Here is a 26,134-nt window from a genome sequence, read left to right on the forward strand (position 1 = left end):
TAGACCTAGATAGTGCGATTACAATTAATCGGTGGGCCCTGCATCGGAGTGACTGCTGCCTGTCCCATGGTCTGTCCGCACTGCTGCTTCAGCATCAGTGCCAGTAAGGAGAGAGGAAGAATTACAGAGCTCCCACTCTGCTCCTATTTCCGGGTACCACCAACGTGCTTTCAATAATGTGTTGGCGTTAATGGAAAAGTTACCAGATATGGTTTACTGTTATCTCCCTCTAAAACATCTGAAGTTTATTTGGACCACATCACACACAAACATAGTGCTGTTGGCATGAGAGAGCTAAAATCTTGCGATGAGTGTTTTTGAGAAATAATTTAAGTCTGTACCTGATCCGTCGCCATGGTAACGTCACTATGAAGCAAATCTGTAGCGTGAGAGCGCATGCGTGAAAGGCGACGCCCACTTTTGCAGAGCGGAAGTTCTAACCGTCTCTGGTTTTATAGTCTAAATAGACGAGCTTTGGTAGCATGCAAGACCCTCAACTCCGTTACTTGCGCAGATATGTTACGCCTATAAAATCCCACTCGGGGTAGTTTCCTCATAGAGTGTCTGGAATCGATCGGGCTATCGTTTAACAAGCACTCCGTGTTCCCTACACGGTACAGTACGACCTTTGGAATCGCTCAACCTAAAACAACAGAGATAGTTAATATTAAGAGTTTGTTTTGCAAGAAATGTAACGAAAACAGACGCCCCCCCCCGGCCTGTCGTGTTATGGTATAGTCTGTCGCCGTGCTGCGCGGGAGCGGAAAACGTGCGGACTCCACGGGAAGAGAGCGCTGTCTTTTTCAGGTAAACGTATTCTATAATAATACGCCGCCCGTCGATATAAAATAAAAATTAGTCGGGCGTGTTGTAAGTCTGCACACACTTGCAACTGAACGTGAAAGGAACTGTTTTCATTTAGATAGCATAGGGCAGCTACCAGCTAGTTAGCATGTGTGCTGTGTGTTACACTAATGTTGATAAGATGTTGACGCTGCCTTGCTTGCACCTTGCTCTTGTTCGTTAACTGTAACTTTTAGTTAAGTGGCAGGCGTCAAAGAGGTTACCTTGTATACATCGTGTGAATGTGTATAACTGAATACATTGTTACTTCTGCCATACTGAACATGACTGTCACGTTTGAATGAACTGTTGACTCTGAATGATTTTGGTAATTGTTAGGGGGAGGGGCACATGCACCCAGTGAATGTGTGAACCCTTTTTCATGCATGCATGCATGGATGGATGCGGTTTGGTGAATCATTAACAATAATGATGTCGACGGATATCCCTATTTATCTTTATTTTCCAGTGTGCCAAAACGTTCAACATGACGCGAGATTTCAAACCTGGTGATCTGATCTTTGCCAAGATGAAGGGCTATCCCCACTGGCCTGCAAGAGTAAGTCTTGGACATAATAATATGATGTGTTGTTGTTGTTGTTGTTTTTGGCTCCAAGTAAACACCCTTTTCCCCTCCTCTCTGCCAGATTGATGAAGTCCCTGACGGTGCTGTGAAGCCATCCAACATCAAGTTCCCCATCTTCTTCTTTGGCACCCATGAAACGTTAGTAGGCTAGCTGCTAACTGCACTCACATAACCTTCAGTAGACTAACACCTCCTATAGTGTAATGAGCTAATCTGTTAACCAGTTGATAGGACCAACAGGGTTTAACATTAGGGTTTGTCTGATTGGCCAGCACAAATAGAAAGTAGTGTGGGTCAAACTTAATATCCATAGACATTTAACCCATGGTGAAATGGTCAAGTAAAACAGCCACAGATGATTATACCGCCAAACAAAACTGAAGATGAAGATGGGACAACTGGTAATTTATTCTGAGCTTGCCGTTACTGATAATATTTTGCATTCACATTTTATATTTTACTATATAAAGTTTTAGCACTTGGAGCCATCAGTATTGCAACAGTCAGCTCTGCACCATGCCCCAAGCTCTCATGCGCAAAGACACATTGTCATAACCAACTAAGGATAGAGGAGGACTGAACTGTTTAGCTCACTGCACAGCCTTGAATGCAGAGATGTGTGTGCAGTTGCAAGCAATGTTTTTCAAGCAAAACATACAAAACAGACTTGCATTTCTTTATTCTTGCTACATTTCCATGCAACATGATTTCACAAGACGGTAACATTGCCAGATGGCCATCTAAAACAACTTGACTAGACATCAGCAAATAGTAGCGAAAGGTAATGTCAGAAAACCAATGGAATTTGTGGCGAAATTGTTTTATTCTCGGTTCATGTGGATATTCCATTTTATTTCTAAAGCAAAACAATTTAACTAGAAAATGTACTCCGTAGAGCACAGACCTCCGCCATGTCTGACAACACCTCGCAAGGAAGTTATGCCCCTTTTGGTGATATGCCACGCCCACCACCACACCCCCTTTTGGCCAGTCATGAAAAGTTAATCAGTTCTTCCTTGGCCCATAACCAACCTTCATACCAAGTTTTGTGCAAATCCATGCCCAACTTTTTTAGATATCCTGCTAATGGATGGACAAACACACAGATGCGGGTGAAAACACTACCTCCTTGGCAGAGAAAATAAGAGTTAATGGAGCTAATTTGTTAAACTGAGCAGTGGCCGCATTAGAGTGGGCCATAACATAACTGCTCAGTGTTTTTTTTCCCCTCAGCAAGAATAAAGATTTGACTTGACTTTTAATCTGAATTGCAACCTTTTGCTGTTATCATATTTTTTAATTATAGATTGAATATATATGCTGTATTACTAAAAAAAAAAAATAATAGGTGCTCAACATAACAAAAAAATTCATGTAGCAAGCTGCATGTGCAAGTGTTGTAGAATTCTTTCTTTAAAAAAAACCGAATGTCGACTACATTGTACAATACAATGTACAATAATCACACAATCTACAATAGAGTGAACAGTTAACACAGTAGTTAATAATTTAAAATGTAATTTTAATGGGTTTGAAAGTATTAAGTTGACAAGCTTCCCCTTCAAAAAATGCCTTAAAATACCCTTCTTTCCAACAGTGCATTTCTTGGTCCAAAAGATATATTTCCCTACCAGCCTAACAAAGAGAAGTACGCCAAGCCCAACAAGAGGAAAGGCTTCAACGAAGGGCTGTGGGAGATTGAGAACAACCCAAAGGTTGAGCTAACTGCACCCAAGGTACTGCCTCCTCTTTCTTGCCAACAAAGTCAGTTTATGGTATTTATCCCCTAGCAGTTGGCCTTAGGCTTGGATCGTCCTTGTCTCAGAAGTTGTTATACATCGCTGAGACTGAGAACTTTATTGGGAGTTGGGGGAGCTGATAAAGTAGACAGTGGACTTCTGCTTGCTTTCATCTCCAGTTTGTAATCCTTGATCAACAGCTCTGTATCCTATAGCCTTACTTTGCACTGTAGTCAAGTCCTGTCCAAAACAATGCATTCTTTAATATTGGGCCAATCTTCCTGATGGTTGCGATACAGCAACCGTCCAAAGTTTAAAACTTCAAAAAATCATCAAAAATCAGCCATGTGTGCAACAGGTATGCAATTTCTTGAGGATGTAGGGAGGAATCTTTTGTACACTGCCACCTAGTGGAAATTATCTTATGTTGCTCTCACAGCTTTGGATCAAAGTAAACCAAAATCGGAATACGGCATTGTTAGACATAGACAAACAATTCTACCATAGGGTTTAAAGGTTGAGCTCACAGCAACTGAAAATGTGTGTCTGTAAACGCTACAGTACACACTCACTGTACATCCTCGCCTAATGAGTGTCCAAATTTATGTAAATAAAGTGAGCTATAATTATTAATGCTATTCCTAACACTGTCCAATCCTCAGATATTATCATGAGTGTATACTATGGTTCAACGACCTCTGATTATTGTCTTATTGCTCATTGATTTTGTTCTTTTGGTTTGAAGCCGATCCCCCCAGAATCTTTCAATGAAAAGGATTCGGACAGCAGTCCAGAGGGTGAAGAGGATGTGGATGAGAAGAGGATAAAATCCAAAGTAAGTCTCTGCCATTCAATTGATTCCTCTCTCAATTCGAAGTACATATTGACTAACGTTCAGTCGCTTTGATATTTTGCCTCCGCTACATTGAGATGCTACTGGTCTGTACCCGTGTTGTCTGCTCGTTTCTTCTTTTGCTATCTTTGTCTAATGTGCTCGATGACTCTTTCACACTGAATTTCATATCGGAGCAGGAAATAGTTTATGAAATTAATATTTGTCCCTCTCAGTGTCTTCTAGAAGATGGGAGTTTGTTAATAGAGATACTTTAAGGCCTGTATGCTCAGAGTATGGAACAGAAGGATGCACCCTAACTTTTCTCCCTTTCATAACTCGTTTAACTCCCACCCCACTGCGTCCTATGCTGTGTCTTGGGTGCATTCAGGTGCCAGGAAGTGAGGCTGGACAAGAGAAAGAGAATGAGGAGGAGGAGGAGGAGGAGGAGGAGGAAGGGTCTCTGGTCTCTGAACAGGGTCCTCAGAAACAGGATGTACGTACTTTGCATGATGGGATATCATAGGAGGTGTAGGTCTTCTCAACCCCCACCAGGGGAAAGCATGTGGCACTTGGTGGTTTTCAGTTGGTGGTTTGTTTTTGGTTGACCCGACTCTAAGCGGGGCCACAACGTTATGTTGGTGCTTGATATTCTGTCTTTGAGTGCCTGGTCTGGGTTCACTGTGTTAATGGCACTGGGTGATTTACAAACAGGGTCATGTTTGGTTTATCTTTTAGGAGAATGAGAAAGCAGTTCAGTCCCTGTATTGCTAATAATAACAATAATTCAGAGTAAATTATATCAGGCAAGCATTTATCACTTTCAGTTAGTGCTAGCCTACAGAAAATGGCACAAGATAATGTTTATCTAGGCTCGGCAAATGAAGCCTGTGTGTGCTTGTAACAAGAGTGACTGGAAAGCAAATGTCCTTCCTTTCCATTCTGCCACCCTGACCACTTCACATGTGTTATTGCTTTACATTGCCTACCTTTCATTTTGGTCACACTGCATAGCCACTATCTATTGTTGAACTATCCAAGTTGGCTATAAACTGCAGAATATCTGTTTACTACACGATGCAATCGGTTGATGTTATTTTATTTTTGCATGGCTTTCTATGTGCTTTGGAGAAAGGTAAGTTGTGTTTCTGTTAATGTCTTTATGTTAATGTAAACCTTTGCTCAAGATGAGAAGGGTTAATATTTTTCTTTTTAGAATCCCCCAATCTCTGCAGTATTTCAACAAGTCATAGACACCAAAACAATGGTACATTTAATACTGTACAGTGTACTGGGTGTAATGCATCAATATTACACTAGATGGGGCTAATGATCCAAAAACCTGGGGCATTGTTTTTTATCAATGGACAAAGTATACACTACCAATCAAAAGTTTGGACACACCTGATTTTCATTATTTTAAAGCCTTTTTGATGGCTTATGCTTAAAAGCCTGAAATTTGTTTTTTTTAAATGAATATAAATAGTGAAGTTGATGCCTATGTGTGAATTTCTTTCCAAACCCTTTGCCTTTCCATCAAGGCAAAGGGTGGCTACTTTAAAGAATCTAAAATGTAACATTGTTTTGATTCCATTTGTGTTGTTTTGTAGTTTTGATGTCTTTACTATTATTCTAAAATGTGAAAAATAGTAAAAAATAAAGAAAAATGCCTGTGTCCAAACTTTTGACCGGTAGTGTAGGTTTGTCTGCTTGTTGACATTTAAACCTTGCTTTCTCTTAGAATCATGTTGAATTCATATGTTGTATTGTCTTATTATTGGATCCATTTGTTGTGTTCTTAACTTTGCACCTTTTACCGATATACTGTAAATACGGCAAGAGAACTGCATAGACAGTAAAAGGTGGCAGTTGTAGACTGTAATGAAATTCATGAAAGGTGTCACATTTTAGGACTCTGCACAGAAGGAATCCACAGACGTTCCTAAACCTAAAAGAGGGAGAAAGAAAAAGGTTGGTCCTATTTACTAATGACTATACTTTCTATGAGACTTGGATGGTAAATTTACTTGTGGAAATGGTTGACTGAAAACGTCACAAAAAGGCACATCAGCTTTAAGGAACAACCATAAAGTAATTGGAACCCATTCAGGAACCCAAAGCAAATAAAAGTGACTACTGGGGTGCATTCAGATACCGAAAAGAAAATAAATTGTATAATGTAATATATTGTCAGTTTTGTTCAGGTGTTCAGATAAAACTATTTACAAGCTCCCCAAAGATTTAGGACATGCTATAACAACAGATGGCATTGGAAGTGTATGAGAAGGAGCTAAGTTTTCTTTTGTCTTTTTTTTCCCAGAGTGAGGCTGACCAGGACACTGATAAAGAGGATGCTCCTTCCAGTCCTACTAGTCCTCCAGGTAGGCCATATTTCCAGTGACACTGTGGCTGATCCCTATTATGTTGTTCATGGCATGATGGACAGTATGTGGCATAGTAGACTGTAATAATCAACTCTTAGAAAGTTCATGCTGTGTCCACATGCTATATGTGCAGTTTGAATGGGAGAGACGGACAGATGAGAAAATATGAGATAAGGATATGTTTTAATATGGTGAGAGCTGATGAGAGAATACATTTATTTATCAAAGCATCAAGCAAACATCTTACATTTATCACTGCTGTATTGCAACACAGTGCCATTATAGAATTAAAGGAAATTGGAACTATGTTGCAATACAGCAGTGATAAATGTAAGATGTTTGCCGCGGTGGTAAATTCGTCTGTTTTTACTGCAGTTTCAAATGTGGGTAGAACATCGAGCATTCAGCTCTCCATACGTACATGCTGGATTTATGCAGTTTTGTGTGTGTGCGTGTATGTGTGCGTGTGACAAGGTGGAGAGGGTCCTAAACGCCGAGGCAGGAAGCCCAAAAGTGAGAAGATGCTTTTACTCCAGCAGCAGGATGCCCAAGGCTCGGGGAGTGAAATGTAAACGCATGACTATCTATGCACTTTCACAAACACATGCAAATGGAATAACACCTAAATTATATTCTAATTCTGCAATTTTGCTATGTTGACTCCTCTGCATGTCGCTAACATGTTAAGAAACACTTAAGCTACCATCTTTGGCCACTTTATTGAAATAGCATTATTACTATTATTTATACTTTCAGAATATTAGAGGAGTGTTTACTCTTTGCTTCTGTTGGCCTCCCAACCCTCTAACAGCTTTATCCTTCCTATTCAGGGACTCTGCTGAGTTGGACAAAAAGAGAAAGAGGGCAGCAGAGGACAAGTCCAAGAGTGGAGAGGAGGAGAAGAGGAAGAAGAAGGAGGACAGCAAAGGAAAGGATGCAGACGGGAAGGAGCCTGAAGCCAAGAGAAAGAGACAAGCTAAGGACGACAGCTCCTCTGGCTCTGAGGATGAGGAGGCAAGTGTCACTTCTTCTCAGTAGTGAGCCATTGGAGGTGGCACACCAAGCTTAACCAGGTCAGCGTATCTGAAAAGTCTGAAAAAGTCTTAAATTCTCCAAATTTAAAGGATAAGGCTGATGTTTTTTAATGCATTGCTTACTGTCAACAAATCCAATGAAAATAACAAAATCAGCAATGATTTTTTCCTCAAACAACTTAATAAGCTGGCTGTAAACACTTTGCGATCTCAGGAAAGTAGTTCCGTAGCACCGAAAATAGTCCCCGGCGTAATGAAGAATTTGTTCCCATTTGAATTTGATTTGGTAATAACTACAACAGCCTGACTTTTCGTGGTAACAGTTAGCGATTTTTTAAATTGAAACTATGTCTTTGTGAGCTGTATTTCAAGGTTTTTAGCATCAAGCATTCAAGATTTTTAACAACTGGAGCCAATGACTTCCAGGTTGACGGCTAAAAACGGTACGTGGGAAGTCAGAAAGTAACGGGAGTAGAGCAAACGCATTGTTGATTTTGTTATTTTCATAGGATTTGTTGATGGTAAGCAATGCATTAAAAAACACCAGCCTTATCCTTTAAGCCCTTAAAAAGTATTGAATGCAGTTCTCAGAGGTCTTTTTTTTGACCAAGAATGACAGGAATCTTTTAAATTAAGAATAATGTCATTTAATCAAATGGTGGTATTGACATTTTTTGGGGAGGGTTTACAATTTCTGATATTTATTGTTGCAAGGCAGAACGGGGCTAATATGGGGAGGCAGAATATGTTTTGTTTTTAGCACATGTTCTTTAACAAACACAATTGAACAGTGTGCCCCTAATCAATTAGTTCCCTAGTGTCAAACTGCCTATTTATAGTTTCAGAAATTTCTATAGCTTTGTTCAATCAGAAATATTCTGTTTTAGCCAGCTTTTAGTTTCTATATTTTGGTTGTCCTGTTCGTCTGAAGTTCAGTTCCAGGTAGCCTTAAAACGTCTTAAATTTGCTGTCTGAAATCTACAGATACCCTGCATTAACAACATGGTGTTGCCATATGGCAAGAGTTACTTTTTTTGCCTCGTGGGTAGATGGATAATCTGAGATGCCATTCTTGGTACAGCCTGTCTGAACAGTTTGCCTTTTATATTTCACCAGGTAGTGGTGTCAAAGTATGTTGAAATGCCGTATTTTGCGTGAAGAGTGGGATAACAAAATTTCTGTAGAGTCTGTATGTAGAACTGAATTCATGTTGAATGATTTCATTATTGATTCATGTGCAGTATGCTTTCATGTACATGTTTTCGATCTTTTGCAATGAGCAGAAAAACAAGGGCCGAAAGAGACAGAACAACTCAATGGAAACTGAGAAAGATGTGCGGCGGCGGAAAGTAGATGAATTGAGAGAGTAAGTATACACACACACGCACACGCACACGCACACACACACACTGCCCATTCAACATTGAAAACCATTTATCACCATTTGGGATTTACTTGCATAGTATAAAAGTACTTTGAGATTTACTTTTATACTTGCATATAAACATCAGGAACATGCCAGCCAATGTCAGTGCCTTCTGAAAGCTTACAAGACATAATTTTATTCTGCCATTTCTAAATATTAAAGTGCTTTTTGGTATGGAACAGGGTTTCCGTTGGAAAAAATTGGTGCCGGTCTTGGAAGATTTTCAATGTCCCAGACAAATGGGAGAAATTCCGGTCAAATATTATCTGTGTTTATTGAGCTTAAAAACAATTGATAGGCAGGCTATATAAAGAATGACATCATCAAGGCATGTAGATTTATAATATTTTTTATTGAAAAGTAAATACGCAACCTACAACCAAGAAAAACAACACAGTAAATATGTAAAAAGCGCAGCCCAGCAATAAGTCATGACAATAAACTGCAAAGGCATCTTACCTTCACCCGACGCACACAAATCCTCCCCAGTTGTGTTTCATGTCACTTAAATCAACTCACATAGTGCAATATTTATTATTAGGCTACTTTACTGAAAGAGACTTAAAGCTACTCAAAGCTACTCGTCGGGAGCAGGTCGGGAGATAGACTGGAAGTAGAACTCAACCTGTTGCTGTAACTCAGTCTCAGCAAAACAAGGAGTACAATGTTCCAACAATTATGCTTAGAGGGAATTATTTTCACCGGACATTATGACCGGAGAGATTTAAACATGTCGGACTTCAACAGATTTTCCCGGTAAAAAAACAGTAATTACCGCATAACGGAAACCCAGGTATGGAAGCTGTTACCCAAGCCTAGGCTCTAAGTTCCCCTGGTTTCTGTTTGTCAAGAGTAACAGTCAAGCAGCTATGGGAGGCATTCAATATGAACACTGTCTGGCATGTTATGACGGAGATGTATCCAACCCGTCAGGAGAAAGATAGATAGTTTTGTTTTTTTTTTGTTTCTTGCAGACAAAACAAAGATGATGGGAAGAAAGGTGAAGAGAGGAAAGGAGACAAGAAAAAAGGTGAGCACAAGATCTCACATTTTAGAATGAAAAGGGTTTGTACAGAGTCTTGAAACCATGAAAAATGACTGAATTTTCAAGGCTTAGCTACACGTTTACATGATACCATTCTGAGGCAATTGACAAGTTCAAACAGAAATTCTTAAAAGCCTCCTCTGCCTAAAAATGATGCAAAGATAAACTTCAGCAGTACAGTTCAGTTGAACTGAATAGGAAAAAAGTAAAAACAGAACTTAATTAAAAGGCAGCTGTCAGATACGCTGACTGTCGAACACATTGTCTTGTCTAGAAAACAATCTACAAGTCACATACTAATTATCTCTCCATGCTGTAAGCTTCCAACGTCACATTATGCAGGCCATGCCATCAATGTTAATAAGAATGTACAAATAACTACAGAGTAGGCCAATGCAGCAGACATAGAGGGTTTTTTTTTTTTGGTTTTTTTTTTGACTGCATCCACTTGTGGGTTTTGTCCTCTGTTACAGTTAACTTACATTATTAAGCCTGTGTCATTTGTTTGGGGAAGCAAAACGGCAGCATTCACTGTGACTAAAGTTATTTTCAACATATTGCGCTATAAGGCAGTCTCTTGACTGGCAACAAAAACATTTTGAAATTGTTGACATTTCAAAAATCTGCACTGTGACGGCTGCACACTGAAGAAGATGTGGGCCGCTCCTTGTTTGTGAATGTATGCCTGTGTGTTATGTAAGGCGCTTTGATCATAAGGCCTTTCCAGTGAAAACAGCCATAGTTTTCCAAATACAGTGCAATACCTCAAAATGATCAGATGATCGTCAGAGATTTTCCATAACAGATCCAAAGTTGTTTTGTCCGACCACTGGTTCCAACCCTAGTTATGGTAGTTACGGTAGTGACATCATTTTGCTGTGAAACTTCCAACAAAATGATGAGCCTACGCACTCAGCAGAGCAGCTCCAGGCTGTGCGTGTTGGTGGTGTCACAGATTAGAGTCCTGCTTCTGTGGTTTCTACCTTTTCAGTTGAGTTGAGTCCATGCACACAAACATTGAACTGTCCAGATGTGGCATATATCAATTCTTTAAACTGTGGTATCAAGACTATACATGAAGCCCATTTGACTGTTTGTTAAGCTTCAACATTTTCATAATCAATCCTTCAATTTATTTCTCCATTTTTACATTGTAATAATGGTTAAGTGTTAGCAATAGAATATTGTTTGGAGTGTCTTGAATTTAGTTCCTCAATGGTTTGAACTAGCTTTGCCAACAAATGGTAACATGCTGCTGCTGCCAATTAAAAACAAATCTACAACACAAGTGTAAAAATGTGTTGCATATCCAAGTTCTGGTGAATGATCAAATTATCCTAAACACGTTCATTCGGTAAATGTCTATTGAAAATGGTAGCTACAGTATGTTTTCCATATTAAAATTGTTTTCCATCAAAATTTTGACTTTTCTCTTTCTTTTCCACAGAAATCTCAGCCGACTTGAAACTCCAGAGGCTGCACAGTGAAATCAAAATTTCACTGAAAATTGACAACCCTGTAAGTAGTAAGACAATGTTGGAGTCAGTATGATTAATTTAGAGACGGATATACTAATCCCATATTTGCAGAGCAACTCTTACGTCACTTAAATGACAGCTAACAATGTCTAGCATTGTTAGCATTGTGAACCCCTCTGGTTATAATAAATCAAAGATTTGGGGTGTTGTCAGTGTTGGGAAGTGATTTTGAAAGAATAATTTTACTAGCTACCTGTTACTTTACATTGGAAAAGTTGAACAGTGAAGCTACCCTAAAGAGAAATTTAGTTTTGTTCACTGAAGTTACTTAGAAAAAGGACAACAAACAAAAATATAATGTTTCAGGAAACAGTTACATTTCTCCAGCGTTGCTCAATTGTCAACTGTCCCTTCTTCATCTCACCGCACTAGGATGTGAAGAAGTGCTTGGAGGCTTTGGATGAGATCGGGACCCTTCAGGTCACCACCCAGCACCTGCAGAAGCACAGCGAACTCATTGCCACGCTCAAAAAGGTAGACTCACTAAACATAAGATTATGTTTCAAAGTGAAGAACACTGAAAATGCTCTAGGGGTTGTTCCTAAGACTCACTGGCAGGGTTAGTGTGGCGAGAGAGAGAGACGTCACAGAGGATTTTTTTCTAATTCATGAACATCGATTACAGAGACAGTTTCACCATTGAGATGGGTTTTTTTTCTTCCAGTGCAACCACCCTACTTGCTCTGTCACATGCAATTTATAAAAGCACACTGTGCTTTGAATTTATGAAAAAACCTCTCTGACGTTTTAGTCAGACAGAATACAGAATGTGACTGCTATTTCTGGAATGTTAAATATGAAAATGTTTCATTTTAGAAATAATTTTTTTTGTTACAAAACGAGGGGGAAAAGTGACTCCTGGCTAACAAAATGATTGAATGATTAATTTTACAGACTGACTCTATTGACTGACTGACTATATTTCAAAGATACTGAAAGATATACTTCTGGCAATGATTATTTTCAAAAATGGATAAATATATATATATATATAAGTGTTTTGGAATAGAACTGTTTAAATGTTTCTACAGTTATTGTTACATGTGTGTCAAAGGGCCTTTGGTCGTTATCGGTTTCTTGAAGAACACAAATTTCCCACCTCCTCTAAACGATGTTATCCGGCAGGCAACAACTTTGTCTTTCTGTAATCTGATCGTCACAGCAATCACTGACACTGTAAATTGGTGATTTGGCTCTAATTAACCTGCATTTTATGTGTAACGGAATGGCATGATGCATAATATTACTATTATATTTAGGTACATAATAATTTATCCTAGTTTCAACACTGAAAACATTTCAGTGTTTTAACTTTTTTTTGTTTACAGTATGCTTAGTTTTGACTGTTAATTCAAAATTTAGTTTAACACAGATTTGGCGGTGGCTTCCATCTTGAAGTTATAACAATAGTGCAAATGAAAAATAACTCATTGTTCAACTAGGCATAAGATGAAAAATCCTTGATCGTACTGACGTGAGAGCAAGAGTTGACATGCAATCCTTCATTGGGCACAGAGAGGAAAGTAACTGCTGGACTAAATGGATGGTACACACTCTCAATTAAGGTGTCTCTTGGTGTTTGCCATATGATAAACCAGATAAATTGTTACATCCCAAGTATTCCTGGCTATGTGTGTCTGTGTGTATGTAGCCATGCTTCTGTGTCTGCATGAGCTTGTGTTGAATATGTGTTGTGCACTGATGCATGATTTTTTGCCTGTGTGTTCTAGATCCGCAGATTCAAGGCCAGCCAGGACATCATGGACAAGGCCACCATGTTGTATAACAAGTTTAAGAGTATGTTCCTGGTGGGGGAGGGTGACTCGGTGCTCAGCCAAGTGCTCAACAAGTCTATCGCTGAACAAAGGCAGCATGAGGAGGCCAAGAAAGGTGCACTGAAGAGAGCTGAACAAGCCAGGGAACACAACTCAGGTACCGGACAACAATTCATTTGACTGTTTTTTTTTTCCTGACTTTAAATTTTTTCTCAGTACACATAAAAGTGAAATAGTTCATAAATGTATTTGCTGTGAAATGTTTGTTTTAGATGGATGATGTATAATTGATCATGGACCAAATCAAAAAGTGAGAACATATAGGCAAAGTTGATAAATTCAGTATGTCCTTGCTGCCTTGGGCTAGACCACACACATGCAGGCAAACATTTAGTGTGTACAAATATGAATTGTTCAGTAAGCTATGGGTATGCAATGTCTACCTTGCTCTTGATGCCGCAAACTACATTGTTTTTTACTTAATGCTTATCTCCATGCAAAATCTCAGGTGATATACAGTGTTAGGCACTTGGATAAGTTGTGCATGTAAGTACATGTAAATTGGGGCTATGATGACAAAAGGTTCTATATAGATGAGGAAGCAACAATACTAGAAAAGCCTGCCAAAAGCTAAGGAATGTGGTATGATGCAACTTAATGTCAAGGAACAAATTCAGGAGCTAAAGGCATTGAGGGTATAGAGGGGTCAAGACTACCAGTTCAATCCCAGCATGACACAGGGACACATCCTGGACAGGTCGCCAGTCTATCACAGGGATAACACAGACAATCACTCATATTAACATTCATATTAGGGCTGCACAATAATGGCAAATATAATAATAATAATAATGCACAATAACACATATTTTCACTTGTCCACTTTTTTCAGTGCAGTATTTCTCAAAATAGCAGCAGCTAGGAGAGGGATTTTCCTCTCTAACGTTGGGCCTATCCATTCTTTTTCACTTGCCACGTTTTACCAAAGATTGTCTATTCATGGTTTCTCTCTCTTTCCCACTGAAGCTGGGAAAGAGAGAACTGTTGTTTTAGTCACATGGGTGCACAGTGGGCATTCAAAGGTTGTGATTGGTCACACATAATGGAAATGCTTGATATATCACACTGTTATGTTTTCAATTCCTGTGAAAGTCCCAAACATTTCAATAACCCCTAACACGAATTACACAATTATTAATCGTGGAAACATAACATCAGCTCTACTATGGGCAATTTTTTTTGGAGTCTCCTGACTTGCGTGTCTTTGAACTGTGGTTGGAATCCGGAGCACCCAGTGGAAAGCCACGCGAGCATGGGGAGAATGTGAAAGCTCCTGCCAGCATACATGTTTTGAATGTCCAGTCAAAGAGGGGAGCAAAGTAAAAATGTGTTGCGGGCTCTACTTTTTTATTCTGATGATTTACCTTAAGCCCTGCAACAAGAAGAATCTGCGTACAAATCTATTCCCGCGATAATCGATATCGCGGATTTGATAATATCGAATATCAGCCCAAGCCTACTATGAGGTGACGGTGGTAACAACTGAGCCAACCTGTGGCCGCCTGACAGTACATGAGATACCAAAGGTAGAGAAGTCAGAGAAACTGCTTGGCTCATGCTTTAGGAAATGGCTTTGAGTCCCACAGTGTACACAGTCCCACAGTAGTGTGGCTTTCTATGGGAAATGGATTTTGGAATGATTTTCATCTAGCTTAACAGAGGAGGTCAAATGCACACGGGTTAGATTGGTAACGATAACAGAGTCTAAAGACTTAACCGCAAGGAGCGTAGCACCTACTGTATCAGCGGCGTGAAAATGGAGGCCAAGAGAAGCGGTTCAGTATGCACAGTCAGCACTCCACTCAGACATAGGGATATTATAGGGCAAAGAGGCTTAGGAAGAAGGAATTGGGCAACCTTTGTGGAGTAAGGCAACTCTGTCAGGGGGGAAAGCGCGACGGTTGTTGACCAGATCCATCGGCAGAAAGATTTTTTTGCACTATGAATTATTAGAAATCTGAATAAGAATGGGCCCTGTTGTATACTCATACAACAGGGCCTGGTTGTTGAAATTATTTAAATTACAATGCAATCTACTAGATGTTGATTTTGTATAAGAAGTGTAAATATTCAAAACATGTAGACAAAGTGGCAAAACTAAGAAACCTTTCCTTTGATGTGCGCAATTTTGAAACAACTGGTAGTATTACAGTAAGTGGCAGAGTTACAACAGTGTGAGAGATGGATAGGTCAAGCTGTAAAATCATGCCAGGATGCACATCTTCTGATTAATTTTAATCAATTTTGACCAGTTGAGTCACGTACAGAAACCTACTTCAATGATACACTGAGGCACTGTCCTTAAGTCCCTTTCTCCACTACTTTCCAGGATATCATAGGATCTCTGTGGTTGGCATCGTCAGTAGACGCATAGTTAGTGTAATCAGGAGTCTTGGACCACATCCTTCATTTACTGACTCACACTTTTCTTCATTGACCTACTGTATTTCCACCAAGACGGCCTTCTCTGTGAAAGGTCCCATTCTAGAGCAAGGCATGTCAAATAGATGGAAAATCACATTTTTCTGCGTAAGGTCTGGAGCTAGGCATGTGTCATCACATGCTCCTGTGAATTCTCCGCTTTGAGGTGGCTTAAGTCGCCTGCTAACATTCTGTCTGTGTCTGTGTGTTTCTCTGTGCGCCGCTGAAAGACAACAAGATGACAAATGGTGATTTCACCCCTGACGATAAGAAGCAGGAGACAGAAAGAGAGAAACTTCTTGAGGAGGCCTCGGCAGGAGAGAATCGCAGGTAATGGACTCGTACATGCAGAGGATTCTCTCTGGAGAGCCTCAACAGGGATTAACAGATGAACATGAAATCCAGTGGGAAGCCTGTCCTACGTTCTGAACTACTGGTACAGACTGTAACGGGTTAAAAATTATCACCCGCCAAGTGCCAAATGATGGTACAGTTTCTTTGGCGATCAGTAAAGGTCACCCACCACACAGGCCGGTAACTTTTTGAGATTATATCATTTGAATGCCTTGGTTATATACAGTCTTTGGTCTTTGTCTGATCTACAACTCCCTGTCTGTGCTGACCGCCATACACTTTATAAACGTGAGCCAATCAAATGAAAGCAAAATAATGGCTCTGTAACAAACAGGCATCTGATTGGCTCCTGATTAACAAAAAATCGAATCGCGTTTTCCTTGTCATACATTTTTTAGAACTTTAAAATCGTTTAAAGAAAATTAATAAATTAAAAAATGAATGTCAGTGTGCAGGATTTACTGAGTTTGCGTATGATGAAAGGTTTTCACCAATATTGTACTTGATTCATGGACCAATGATTACCCAAAGCACTAAAATACCTTGTTCAGAAATCCATTTTGGACCCCCCCTCTCATTAGCAATTAATTGCAGCCTTTGCGATTTGGAAATTTCATTGAATGAAAAATGTATATTCATTATTTTGGCCGTTAAAAAATATTCTTGGCAGGTTACTTTTTTTAATTTAGCCAAAAAGTTAATTCCGGACACTGCCTGTAGCACGTTTGAGCCACACAGCTTTCCCATAGCGAAGTTCAAAAATAGTGATTCTTTTCTTTTTTTTTTTTATCAAAATAGATGATCTTGTTATCCATAGCTTTGTCTGTTCTCTGCAACCAGTTTCTGTTTATTAAAAGCATTTTAACTAAATTTGATCAGACTGGAAAATATTATTTTTACAGTGCTCTATTAAAATGATTTAACTGTGCAAACTGATGTTTCTTTTCTTTTTTCTTACTGTAGTGCCCCAAAAGCTCAGGAAGAGTCCACCTGAGTCTGCCACGCACACCTGAACAGAAGTTATTTGCTGCTGTGCTCAGAGGATCTTGTCCAAACTGGGCTCACCAACTGGCGTCTCCTGTCCAGTTCCACTCTGTTAGGCTCATTAGAGGCCTGGTGATGCCTACAGGTCACCAGTTTGTCACATTCGGTCTGTTCGCACTCAAAGGTTGCAATACATCAAACACGTCAAGCCCCATGATGAAGACTTCCATTTTATTTTTTTTATTTTTTTAACTTCAAGTGTCTTCTTTGCCTTACTGACAATATGTACTTAAAATCTCTCCGTTTGAGCATGCTCACAGTGACTGTTCAGTGGCTGTTCATTTTGTTGTATTGGACCATGCCAACTCAGTCACATCACATAAAGCACAGAAATTTATCTGCGAAGTACCATTCAGTCCCAGTTCTCATTTGGAGCAGACTGTATTTGATTGTACTCTGTCAACTATGTACCGTATTTGAACATTAGGTTTTTGACATTTGAATAATCTGTAGTCCAGTCAAATCTAAATTCAAATTACAGATTACCTGAGGTAGGGAGAATTAGTTGTAGTTCAGAGTACCATTATTATTTCTGATAGTGGGAACATTTACTCCCTCTAAAATACATTCTGTAGATTCATTTCAGGTGCACAGAAAGGAAATTCTACTTAAGTTTGCCAAAGTTTCTTTTGCCAAGAAAATGCTTTATTCAACCATGTTAAAGTGTCTGTTTTAAACTTTTTTTTTTTCTAACATAGATGTAAATAAGAGTATTTTTGTGCCTGTCTGAAGACCTGTTTCAGCATCTATTAATAAAGCAATAGTTTATAGGTCATTCTTTTTTTTTATGGCAGCATTGTTTACATGGCTTGCATAGCAAATCCATGTGAGATCCAGATCCAGGTTTTCTTTCCTTTAGATTTTAGCAGCATCTTGGTGATAAGCACACATTGCCGTGGTGTTTCTGCAATCTGCACTGCACTTACCAGAGATCACTTCACAATCAGTGTCTTTTTCCTTGGATTTCTGTTGATGAAGTTTGAGTGTCTGTAGGTCCTTTCTTTGCCTGTTCAGCTGTAGTGGTTATTGCTGGTCATACTAACTACCCAGTTCTATTTATTCCAAATAAACAGTTGTACCTGCTGCCAGAAACAAAACATATCACTTTCCATGTGCCAGAAGATTTTTTTTTTTGCGATGAAAGGCCCACCTGACACTGGATGTTTAGACCAGCAAACATAAACGCTTTCATGAATTGAGTATAGGTCCTGTTTGTGTAGGCCTAAGGGAACCAACATACCCAAGATCTAGATTTTGCCCATCAGCTACTCAGAATCCTGGTAGAATTCTTGCCACAACAGGCAGCCTACAGCATCAGTTGAAGGAGGTGGAGCTCAAAAATTGAAGATGGAAATTTTGGACGGTCTTCACATACAAAATATGAGCGAGAGAAGGCAAGAATAAAATCATAAATCCACAGCCTAGTAATGAGCACTGAAAATGTGTTTTACAACACCCGAAGCAGGCTTGGTTCCAACTACTGAGACTGTTCATTGCGCTGTTGCCTCTCAATTTTTAATAATTTCCAACTTAAACCATGCAAGTAAGCTTTTAAATGGAAGAAATGTGCACTGCAGTAAATATGGTAATGTACCAGTAAATACTTTTAATATTGATTTCAAACAACTTCTGAAACACAAAACAAAAGTCAGTTTAAAATGAAAGCTGTTATTGTGCAAACAAATGTAGAAAAAATATTTTCCTCTCTTAAACAAGTATACATCTCCTAAATTGGCAATACATTTCTATTTCAAATGAAATATAAAGTAATTTAAATGCGTCTGTATTATACAGCATTAAATCATTGACATTGACAGTTCAATAGAGAAAAGCGTCAGTTGAATGCGCCAGGGTCCACATAGGGATAGGCCAGGAAGTCTCCCAGCTTGTTGTCGTGAGCGTCGTAGTGCAGCATCCGGAAGCACTTGTCACAAAACAGACACGGGTCACTTGGAGCAAACCGGTCGTTGGTAGTCAGCCATCTGGAGAGTTGAAACAATGTGAAATGTAGGTTCACAATTTTGATTCAGGTGACAGACCAAAGCTGTCATAACGTTATGGATGTAACATTTTACACACCTGCCAATGAAGACGTGGCAGACGTAGCACCTCCTGGTGGTGACCCGGTGCTTGTGGGTGAGGAGCGGGTACAGTTTCCTGTCGAGGCAGTCGTTCTTATGGGACAGTCTGCAGTATGCAACGCAGAGAGGGGAGAAAAGCATCAGAGCCATTGAAGATCACACAAATTTGTTTCACATTTATGCTACTAAAAGCTGCTTTCATGTTGGGTTACGGTTACCCTGCTTACGCAAACGGAAAACCAGCACATAAAACATTTATGCATTATTAGATGCTTGGGAGGAGCACCCCCATAAGAGCCGGGCTGTGTGTGTGCGTTTGTGCAAAACTGCAACCACAGCGCTTTGGTGTTAACACATGGAGTTTTTAAAGTTAACATCAGCACACTTGTTTCAATGTAAAGAGTTGAAGTACAATGACTTATCCATGAAACCTCAAGGATACCTTATTTAGCTCTTTATCTCATCTTTTGACTGTTCAACAGCAGTCAAATCCTGATAAACCCACTTCCAGTAATTGTCTGTCAATGAGGTGCTTTGTCTAAAAGGCCTATTCTTGTAATACAGAGATTCATGAAACCTTCTGGTTCAGAAACAAAGTGCTGACTAAATTACACCTTGTGGCCAACTGAACCACCATATAATCGTAATATAGTGGTATGGTTTATTTAAGTAAAGGGTATGATTAGTTAAGCATTGTGTTTAGTATTGAAAATAGAAAGGCAGGGTCATTAAGAGAGTAGGGATGGGACGATGTGCTTATCTCATGACACGATTCGACACAACCACGATACGATGTAATAAATGAAAGTTCAATGACAACAAAGTATGACTGCAGAATTATGTCTATTTCTGAACCATAAATCTTTGCAGCAATGGCATTGGCTTGCTAGAATGTAAACAATTTAAAAATGTCATTACAAAGTGCAAATAATATAATTTGGATGGAGAGCTTGTGAAATTGTGATTACTACAGCAGAATAAAATGCAGCTAATATCGCAATTCATTTTTCTGCCCCACGATTATCACATTTTCGTATTGCAATATATTACTTATGATGAATGGTCCCATCCCTATAAGAGAGGTATAGTATGTTACAACACAATGCAGTATGAACTTAAATCCTTAGTAGGCCAGCAATCTGGTGATTTTGCAGGGGGTGGAGCTTCATGGTCTTGGGCTCAAAGTATATCCCATTTGGTTCTGTAATCACAGGGAGTTTTTGTTCCAAAACAGCGTACAGGCTACAAAGTGAGTTTTGAAAGCCAGAAATCTCAGCACCTGTTGAAGTAATCATTGAGACGCTGGTATTGATACCTATACCTATCAAACCTACACAGATGTCACATACAAATTCTTACTTTTCGGACCTTTAAGTAAGGGCTGCCGTTAGAGCTAGGTATTGAAACGAGACAGGGTCATAAAAAAATTGTACGAGTGACACAATGATAACCAAAAGCACAACAATAACCTGACGTCTGTGATGATGACGAGGTGTTCGCAGTCTCCCTGATGACAGTAGAGGTAGGGGAAGCCCACTTTCACTTTCAGATCCACAAACCGCATGTCCTCCATCTTGGCTTGCTGGTAGGAGGGGAAGTTGCGGCTCTTTGCCCATTCTATGGTGGTCCTGCACAACAGACACAGAGAAAATACATCAGCACAGTGTACATCTGCAGACACTGCTGTGTGTTGGTTTATCAGTTCAAAATGTCAGAACTACAATTCACATTAAACTGAGCTCAATCCATCTGGGTCCACCTGAGGTTCCTCCGTTTAGAAATGCGCAACAGATTTCTATGTAACAGACTGAACTTGGATACTTCCAATAACAGAGCAGCCTTGTGATCCCAAGAACAGCTTTTCATAATCTTAATTGGACGTAAAACTCGAGGGTATGAATAACTGTGGCCGTATAATTTGGTTTTGACCTTTAATGAATGAATGAGTGGATTGCTAACTAATATGCATAAAGCACACTTTTTTGTTGCCATGTATAACACCTCGCCAACATTTTGCCAATTCTATCCACAAGACAAGCTTTTAGGGTATTTCAGTGGTAGAGATAAATGTGTGAAAATCAAAGCAGGTCAAGTCCAATGTTCTGCCCCAAATACTCCTAACCGCTGCCTCCGGTCTGCATTTAAACAGGATATTTTAGTAAGCGTGGACCCAACTCATGAGAAGGTGGTGGGGTACAAAGACATCCTGATTTGAAATCGGAGTCACAGGGTGTCGACAACATCCACCCAAACCAAAAAGGTCCTTGTAAACATTATCAGAGTTACCAGATAATACAGAGCAGCTGTGTCAACCTTAAGCACCGCATTGAGAAATTCAAATAGACGACTAACATGAGGCTGCTGAACGCCACAAATCAATGGCAGTGTAGACTACGTGGCTTTTAGTCAAGCAAAATAAATGGTTTGGTTATGTTTCACTTTCTACAAGTACATAATCCCGACTGATAAGACAACTGGCATCACAGGCCTAAAAGTGGCACTTCAGTGTGTGTGTGTGTGTGTGTGTGTGTGTGTGTGTGTGGTATTTACACAAGGAAAACAATGAATCTTGAAATTAAATACATTTCTCTTGCATATGGCCTGCCTCACAGGCCTAAATGTGCTGTATGATATTTTATGGACACACCGTTTTTTGATGCAAGTTCATAAATTGTTGTGTGAAGTCCTGAACTGTGGCCACTGTCAAAATCTTCTTGCCCACAAATGCAGTTGAGATAGAAATCCTAGTTAAAATTTGCTATTCTTGTAGAAAATCATATCATGCTGATCTCTCAGGTGATTCATTTCTTCTGGTGAAATGTGGTGCTTTGTACAGTCTGATGGAACAGGTCTTACACATCTGCACTAGTGTGCTAGGAAGCCCTCTACTCCCCCCTTCCTCTTGCTTTGTGTCATTGTGCATAGTGACTCTTCATCAGTCATTTACATTTGATAATGATTTAAGGCTTCTTAATCATCTTCCTAATCACCCCTCTGCTCATCATTGATTAAGCAGAGGGGAAATTAACTCTGATCAGACAATTAGAGCAAAGGATTATAAACCATGAGTGTAAATGAGTATGTGAAGAGGAGATTAACTCAAATCAGTCAATCAGTTAATCAATCAGGAGGTGAAACTTACATGCTGATGTCCTGACACTCTGGGAATCGCATGTCGTTATAGAAAACTCCCTCAAAGAAGAAGAAGGCTGACTTGTAATGATCCTGAAACAGAATACATTAAATTATTACCTCCAAGTCCTGGGAGTTGTTCATGTTCACACATATTGATTGGATATTGACACCATACAATATACACATTTATACTTGTATGAAATTCTTAAATTGAGTGGTACAGCCACAGGAAACTCATAGTGAATATTTTCGGTTATTGTGGATGGTTATGTGCGCTCACTTTGCTGATGAAGTCTGGAGCCATGTCAGGCGTGTTGCTGAACTCCCCACACACTTGCAAGTCACTGACGCAGCAAATGCCGTCCCTCAGGTCTGCCAAGCTGTGGGAGCCCGTCATCATCAGAGTCATGTGGGGTCTGACATACTTAAACTGAGGGAAAAAGGACACCATATTGTCACCATACTGAACCACCATATTGAACTGTATAAGATGGTCCGATTTGGAGGGTTTTGCAATAGAAAGGTAAACACCAAAATGGCCACTCACTCTCTCAAATATGGCGGGATAGTAGATGTTGATGGTTAGAATGAGCTCCCCTTCAGGGACCATGTTGCCTTCGTCTTCTGCTTTTCTTCCAACGGTTAAACGCTCCTGGAAACCAAACAAAGAACCAAGCCTGACGTTAAAGATGCATTAAAGATCATGTTGCTTTGTCTGTCAAAGGGAACAGCAGTATTTATTTTTCAGCAGTTGTTGGAAATGGGCTGCATGTATAAGGGAAAAAAGATAAAAGCCTTGCAGAAAGGGATAACAATAACCATACAGAATGCAGACTGGCAGCGTTTCCACCTGCAGTCCCTCAGGCGGACTCACCATCTCATCAGCGTAGAGCTCGTGTCTACCGCTCTTATTGATTTTCAGATTATTTTTGTAATCTTGCCTCCTTTTCCTTTGTCTGTTGAAAGAGAATCACAGTGCATTGTAATGTGATTAGTTTTCATGCCGTAGCTTCATTTGAGACATGGTGTTACTGGTACAAATTGAGAAACTGTCGTACACCAGCGTTCTCAGAGTTGAGTCCGGAGGCACAACTTCTGTGTCAGGGGGCTGATCCACAGGATGACAGCAAAGTGAATCAAGACTTGAAAGAAAGAAACAAAAACAAAAATGATTAGTTGAGTATTTCGAAACACAGAACAAAATCTGAAAAAGAAAGATTTAACAGAGTAATAGACAAAATAGACAGAATTTCTTTTATGTGACTTGAAAGACTTGGTAAGCAGTGGTAAGCTGTGGTTCCCACAGAGAGGTGTGAGGACCCCCAAGGGATCTTGAGGGTATCCAAACGGGTCCCCAGTAAAATGCAGACAGGTTTAATATCAGTAATGTTTCAGTATCAGCATAATGACAGAGATCTGATCATAGATTCTCTCTACTGTTATCTCCACACCAGAGACAGGCCTGTAGACCATGGATGTAGTGGAGGGTAAACCACCTAAACTCAATTTACCCACTTTTTTATTTGCGGAATAGTGTGACCAACTTTTTAGGCTACATGTTACATGAAGATATTGTCTTCCAAGGAAAAGTAGCAGAAAGTAATGTTGTTTTTTTTCTGAAAATATAATTTCTATTGGTGGTTTGCATTATGATGGTGACTGACTGGAGGTCAAAGTTTATCCATTTTTTTTCTTTACCACTACATCCTTGCAGTACACAAACAAGCAGCTCTACCCTAGATTGTTAAAACGTCTGCAAAGCCATGAACGAGCTAACTAGCTGAGGTGCCAGGATCTAATGACGTTAACGTTAACTACCTGCAGATGGCTTTCACTTCACTCATGGTCTCCGCAGTGATCCCCATTTCCTTTGCAAAGTTGCTATCAAATGTATCCTCGTCTTCTTGCTGATATGAGTAGGTAGAAGGCTTCAGTCTCTCCAGCCATGCGTTTCTGAACGACCCGATATGAAATGGTTTGGTGTTAACATCAATATATTCATAATCTGGGATGTTTGGGTTGCGATCTGTGGACGAGCTGGACGCCGCCATTTTCCCCTTCACAACCACGTGACGTAGATTGAGGATTATGGGAAATGTATTTTTTTAAGCGTGGTGGCGCTTGTCTGATGGGGGTCATGATGAACAGGGTACGTGTGGACAACAAAAAAAACATGATGGTATGTTGGCGTTATTATGGAGATGGCGGCAGGGAAATACACATAGTTGTATGAATGAGAATTTTCAATAAGATCCGAGTTGCCAAGATGTGATAAGGGGCGGAGAGCTCCTATGTCAATAACTGATGGTAACAATGGTAACAATGATATAAAATAGACCCCATGCATAGCTAGTATTGTTGTATGTTTCTGCTTTCACTCTTTGCTTAACTTGTTGTCATGCATTTCTGTTTTTAATAGAGCCTGATATGGATTTCTCCTTTTCATTCTGCCACAGCAGCACAAAGTAGCACTGTGCCAATTGATTCCTCAAGTAGCCTAAAACATCAGCCACCAAAAAAAATACAATTACAATTTACAATTTCACATTTGGCAGACGCTTTTATCCAAAGCGACTTACACATAATACTTTTGATATGGGGTCCATTTTGTTATTTTTATATTTATATGTCATATTTGTGACTTCTGGTCTTGCACTTGAAGGCAAAATTAGTTGAAACTCCAGCTCCATAACTAGCAGCCTATAAATCTCAATCACCTTTGTCTTCCAGAAAACCCATATGGCATAACTATTTTGGTAGTAACAGGTAGCCTAGTTGGCTATTTCCTGATGTAATTAGCCTGTCTTCCTGAACAAGTTAATCAAGCTGAGTTACTGACCACAATCAGTAATGAAACACCTCTCAGTGATTCATATTAATTCTCTTTTTCACCAAATACCTGTCTTTGGCCCCAGGGGCTTCATGTCACATAATGTTCGCTGTTTACCTGTTTTACATTATAGAGAACATTAAGCCCCTGGTGCCAAAGGCAGGTATTTGGTGTAGGCTAATAGAGAAATAATATGAATCACTGAGAGCAGGTGTTTCAGTACAGTTTATCTGTTTTACATTATAGAGAACATTATGTCATGAAGCCCCCGGGGCCAAAGACAGGTATTTCATTCCTCTGTATCATTACACATAGAGAACACTGACATCAGATGCCTGAGGCTGATGACAGGTGTTTGGGTCATGAATACGATCAAGGTGAAATTGTAAACATTATGCTTGGCCTTCAGACAGGTTTGCCTAGGTTGCAGCTATTCATGTTCAGGTTTTGATACAGGCTTAATATATTAGGCTACATATGGTATCAATATAACACATTTACTTTACTTAACAAGTTACTGTCAAAGACTTCATTATACCAACTGTGTGCATTAGCAGCCTAAGGACACGGACATGTTCTGGGGGAGCAAGTTACTCTGTAAGACAGCGTTGAGGGCTTAAACACCCTTTGATGCTTCTGCGTGCGCATGCGATAAAAGCGATAATTTTCGACAGTCATCTAGATTAGATAATATGGATAGACCTCGGCCCAGTCTTGGATAATTAGCCTATAAAAGATACATATCTTTCCCTCGTTTGGTTCATTCTTATGTTCATTTTCATTATTTTGTTTCACAATTTCATCATTCTTGTAAACAAATTAATTAACACATGCCCACAATGCTATGTGTGCTATTTAGCTCATTCAGAAAGTTTGGCAATAAAATAAAAATTGACTGTACTCACTTGACATAATTAGGTGAATTTATCTGATTGCATAATTTTTTAGTTAGCCTGACATTTTACTGAGTAACAGCTGTCAAATGACAAGGATATTGAGAGCTAATG

The 26,134-nt window shown here is 39.5% G+C and overlaps 2 protein-coding genes across 3 annotated transcripts; one reads left to right on the forward strand and one right to left on the reverse strand.

The window, feature by feature from the left end:
- Window positions 1–511: 511 nt before the first annotated feature.
- On the forward strand, window positions 512–17,854 carry psip1a (PC4 and SFRS1 interacting protein 1a). Of its 2 annotated transcripts, XM_071517284.1 has the most exons (17): window positions 512–807; window positions 1,313–1,402; window positions 1,491–1,567; window positions 3,027–3,165; window positions 3,914–4,003; window positions 4,392–4,496; window positions 5,912–5,971; window positions 6,321–6,381; window positions 6,859–6,952; window positions 7,215–7,398; window positions 8,702–8,784; window positions 9,819–9,874; window positions 11,337–11,407; window positions 11,800–11,901; window positions 13,158–13,359; window positions 15,914–16,013; window positions 17,001–17,854. In XM_071517284.1, exons 2-17 carry the CDS (start codon window positions 1,331–1,333, stop codon window positions 17,029–17,031), a joined length of 1,527 nt encoding a protein of 508 aa, XP_071373385.1. In that variant the 5' UTR covers window positions 512–807; window positions 1,313–1,330; the 3' UTR covers window positions 17,032–17,854. The 2 variants fall into 2 exon arrangements, with proteins under 2 accessions (XP_071373385.1, XP_071373386.1); XM_071517285.1 differs by lacking the exon at window positions 4,392–4,496.
- Window positions 17,855–18,708: 854 nt separating this feature from the next.
- snapc3 (small nuclear RNA activating complex, polypeptide 3) lies at window positions 18,709–24,349 on the reverse strand. The gene is made up of 9 exons (XM_071517291.1): window positions 24,116–24,349; window positions 23,356–23,439; window positions 23,172–23,253; window positions 22,845–22,949; window positions 22,578–22,727; window positions 22,305–22,387; window positions 20,632–20,790; window positions 19,161–19,268; window positions 18,709–19,063 (listed from the first exon to the last, which is right to left on the reverse strand). Exons 1-9 carry the CDS (start codon window positions 24,346–24,348, stop codon window positions 18,916–18,918), a joined length of 1,152 nt encoding a protein of 383 aa, XP_071373392.1. The 5' UTR covers window position 24,349; the 3' UTR covers window positions 18,709–18,915.
- Between the last annotated feature and the right edge of the window lie 1,785 nt (window positions 24,350–26,134).

This window comes from Centroberyx affinis, unplaced genomic scaffold (genome assembly GCF_046629955.1).
Source record: "Centroberyx affinis isolate AG114_WGS23_722 - 3 ecotype Tasmania unplaced genomic scaffold, CSIRO-AGI_Caff_v1 ptg000483l_1, whole genome shotgun sequence".
Classification (NCBI taxonomy): domain Eukaryota; kingdom Metazoa; phylum Chordata; class Actinopteri; order Beryciformes; family Berycidae; genus Centroberyx; species Centroberyx affinis.

What these genes read in the sequence shown, in the direction of transcription:
- psip1a (XM_071517284.1), top strand. Translation starts at nt 1,331, where the DNA reads ATGACGCGAGATTTCAAACCTGGTGATCTGATCTTTGCCAAGATGAAG. An exon ending in AGAAGAGGATAAAATCCAAA is followed by an intron (nt 4,004 to 4,391) that starts GTAAGTCTCTGC and finishes GGGTGCATTCAG; the next exon opens with GTGCCAGGAAGTGAGGCTGG. An exon ending in GAAAGGAGACAAGAAAAAAG is followed by an intron (nt 9,875 to 11,336) that starts GTGAGCACAAGA and finishes TCTTTTCCACAG; the next exon opens with AAATCTCAGCCGACTTGAAA.
- snapc3 (XM_071517291.1), bottom strand. Translation starts at nt 24,348, where the DNA reads ATGGCGGCGTCCAGCTCGTCCACAGATCGCAACCCAAACATCCCAGAT. An exon ending in GAAGTGAAAGCCATCTGCAG is followed by an intron (nt 23,440 to 24,115) that starts GTAGTTAACGTT and finishes CTTTCTTTCAAG; the next exon opens with TCTTGATTCACTTTGCTGTC. An exon ending in TCAACTCTGAGAACGCTGGT is followed by an intron (nt 23,254 to 23,355) that starts GTACGACAGTTT and finishes CTCTTTCAACAG; the next exon opens with ACAAAGGAAAAGGAGGCAAG.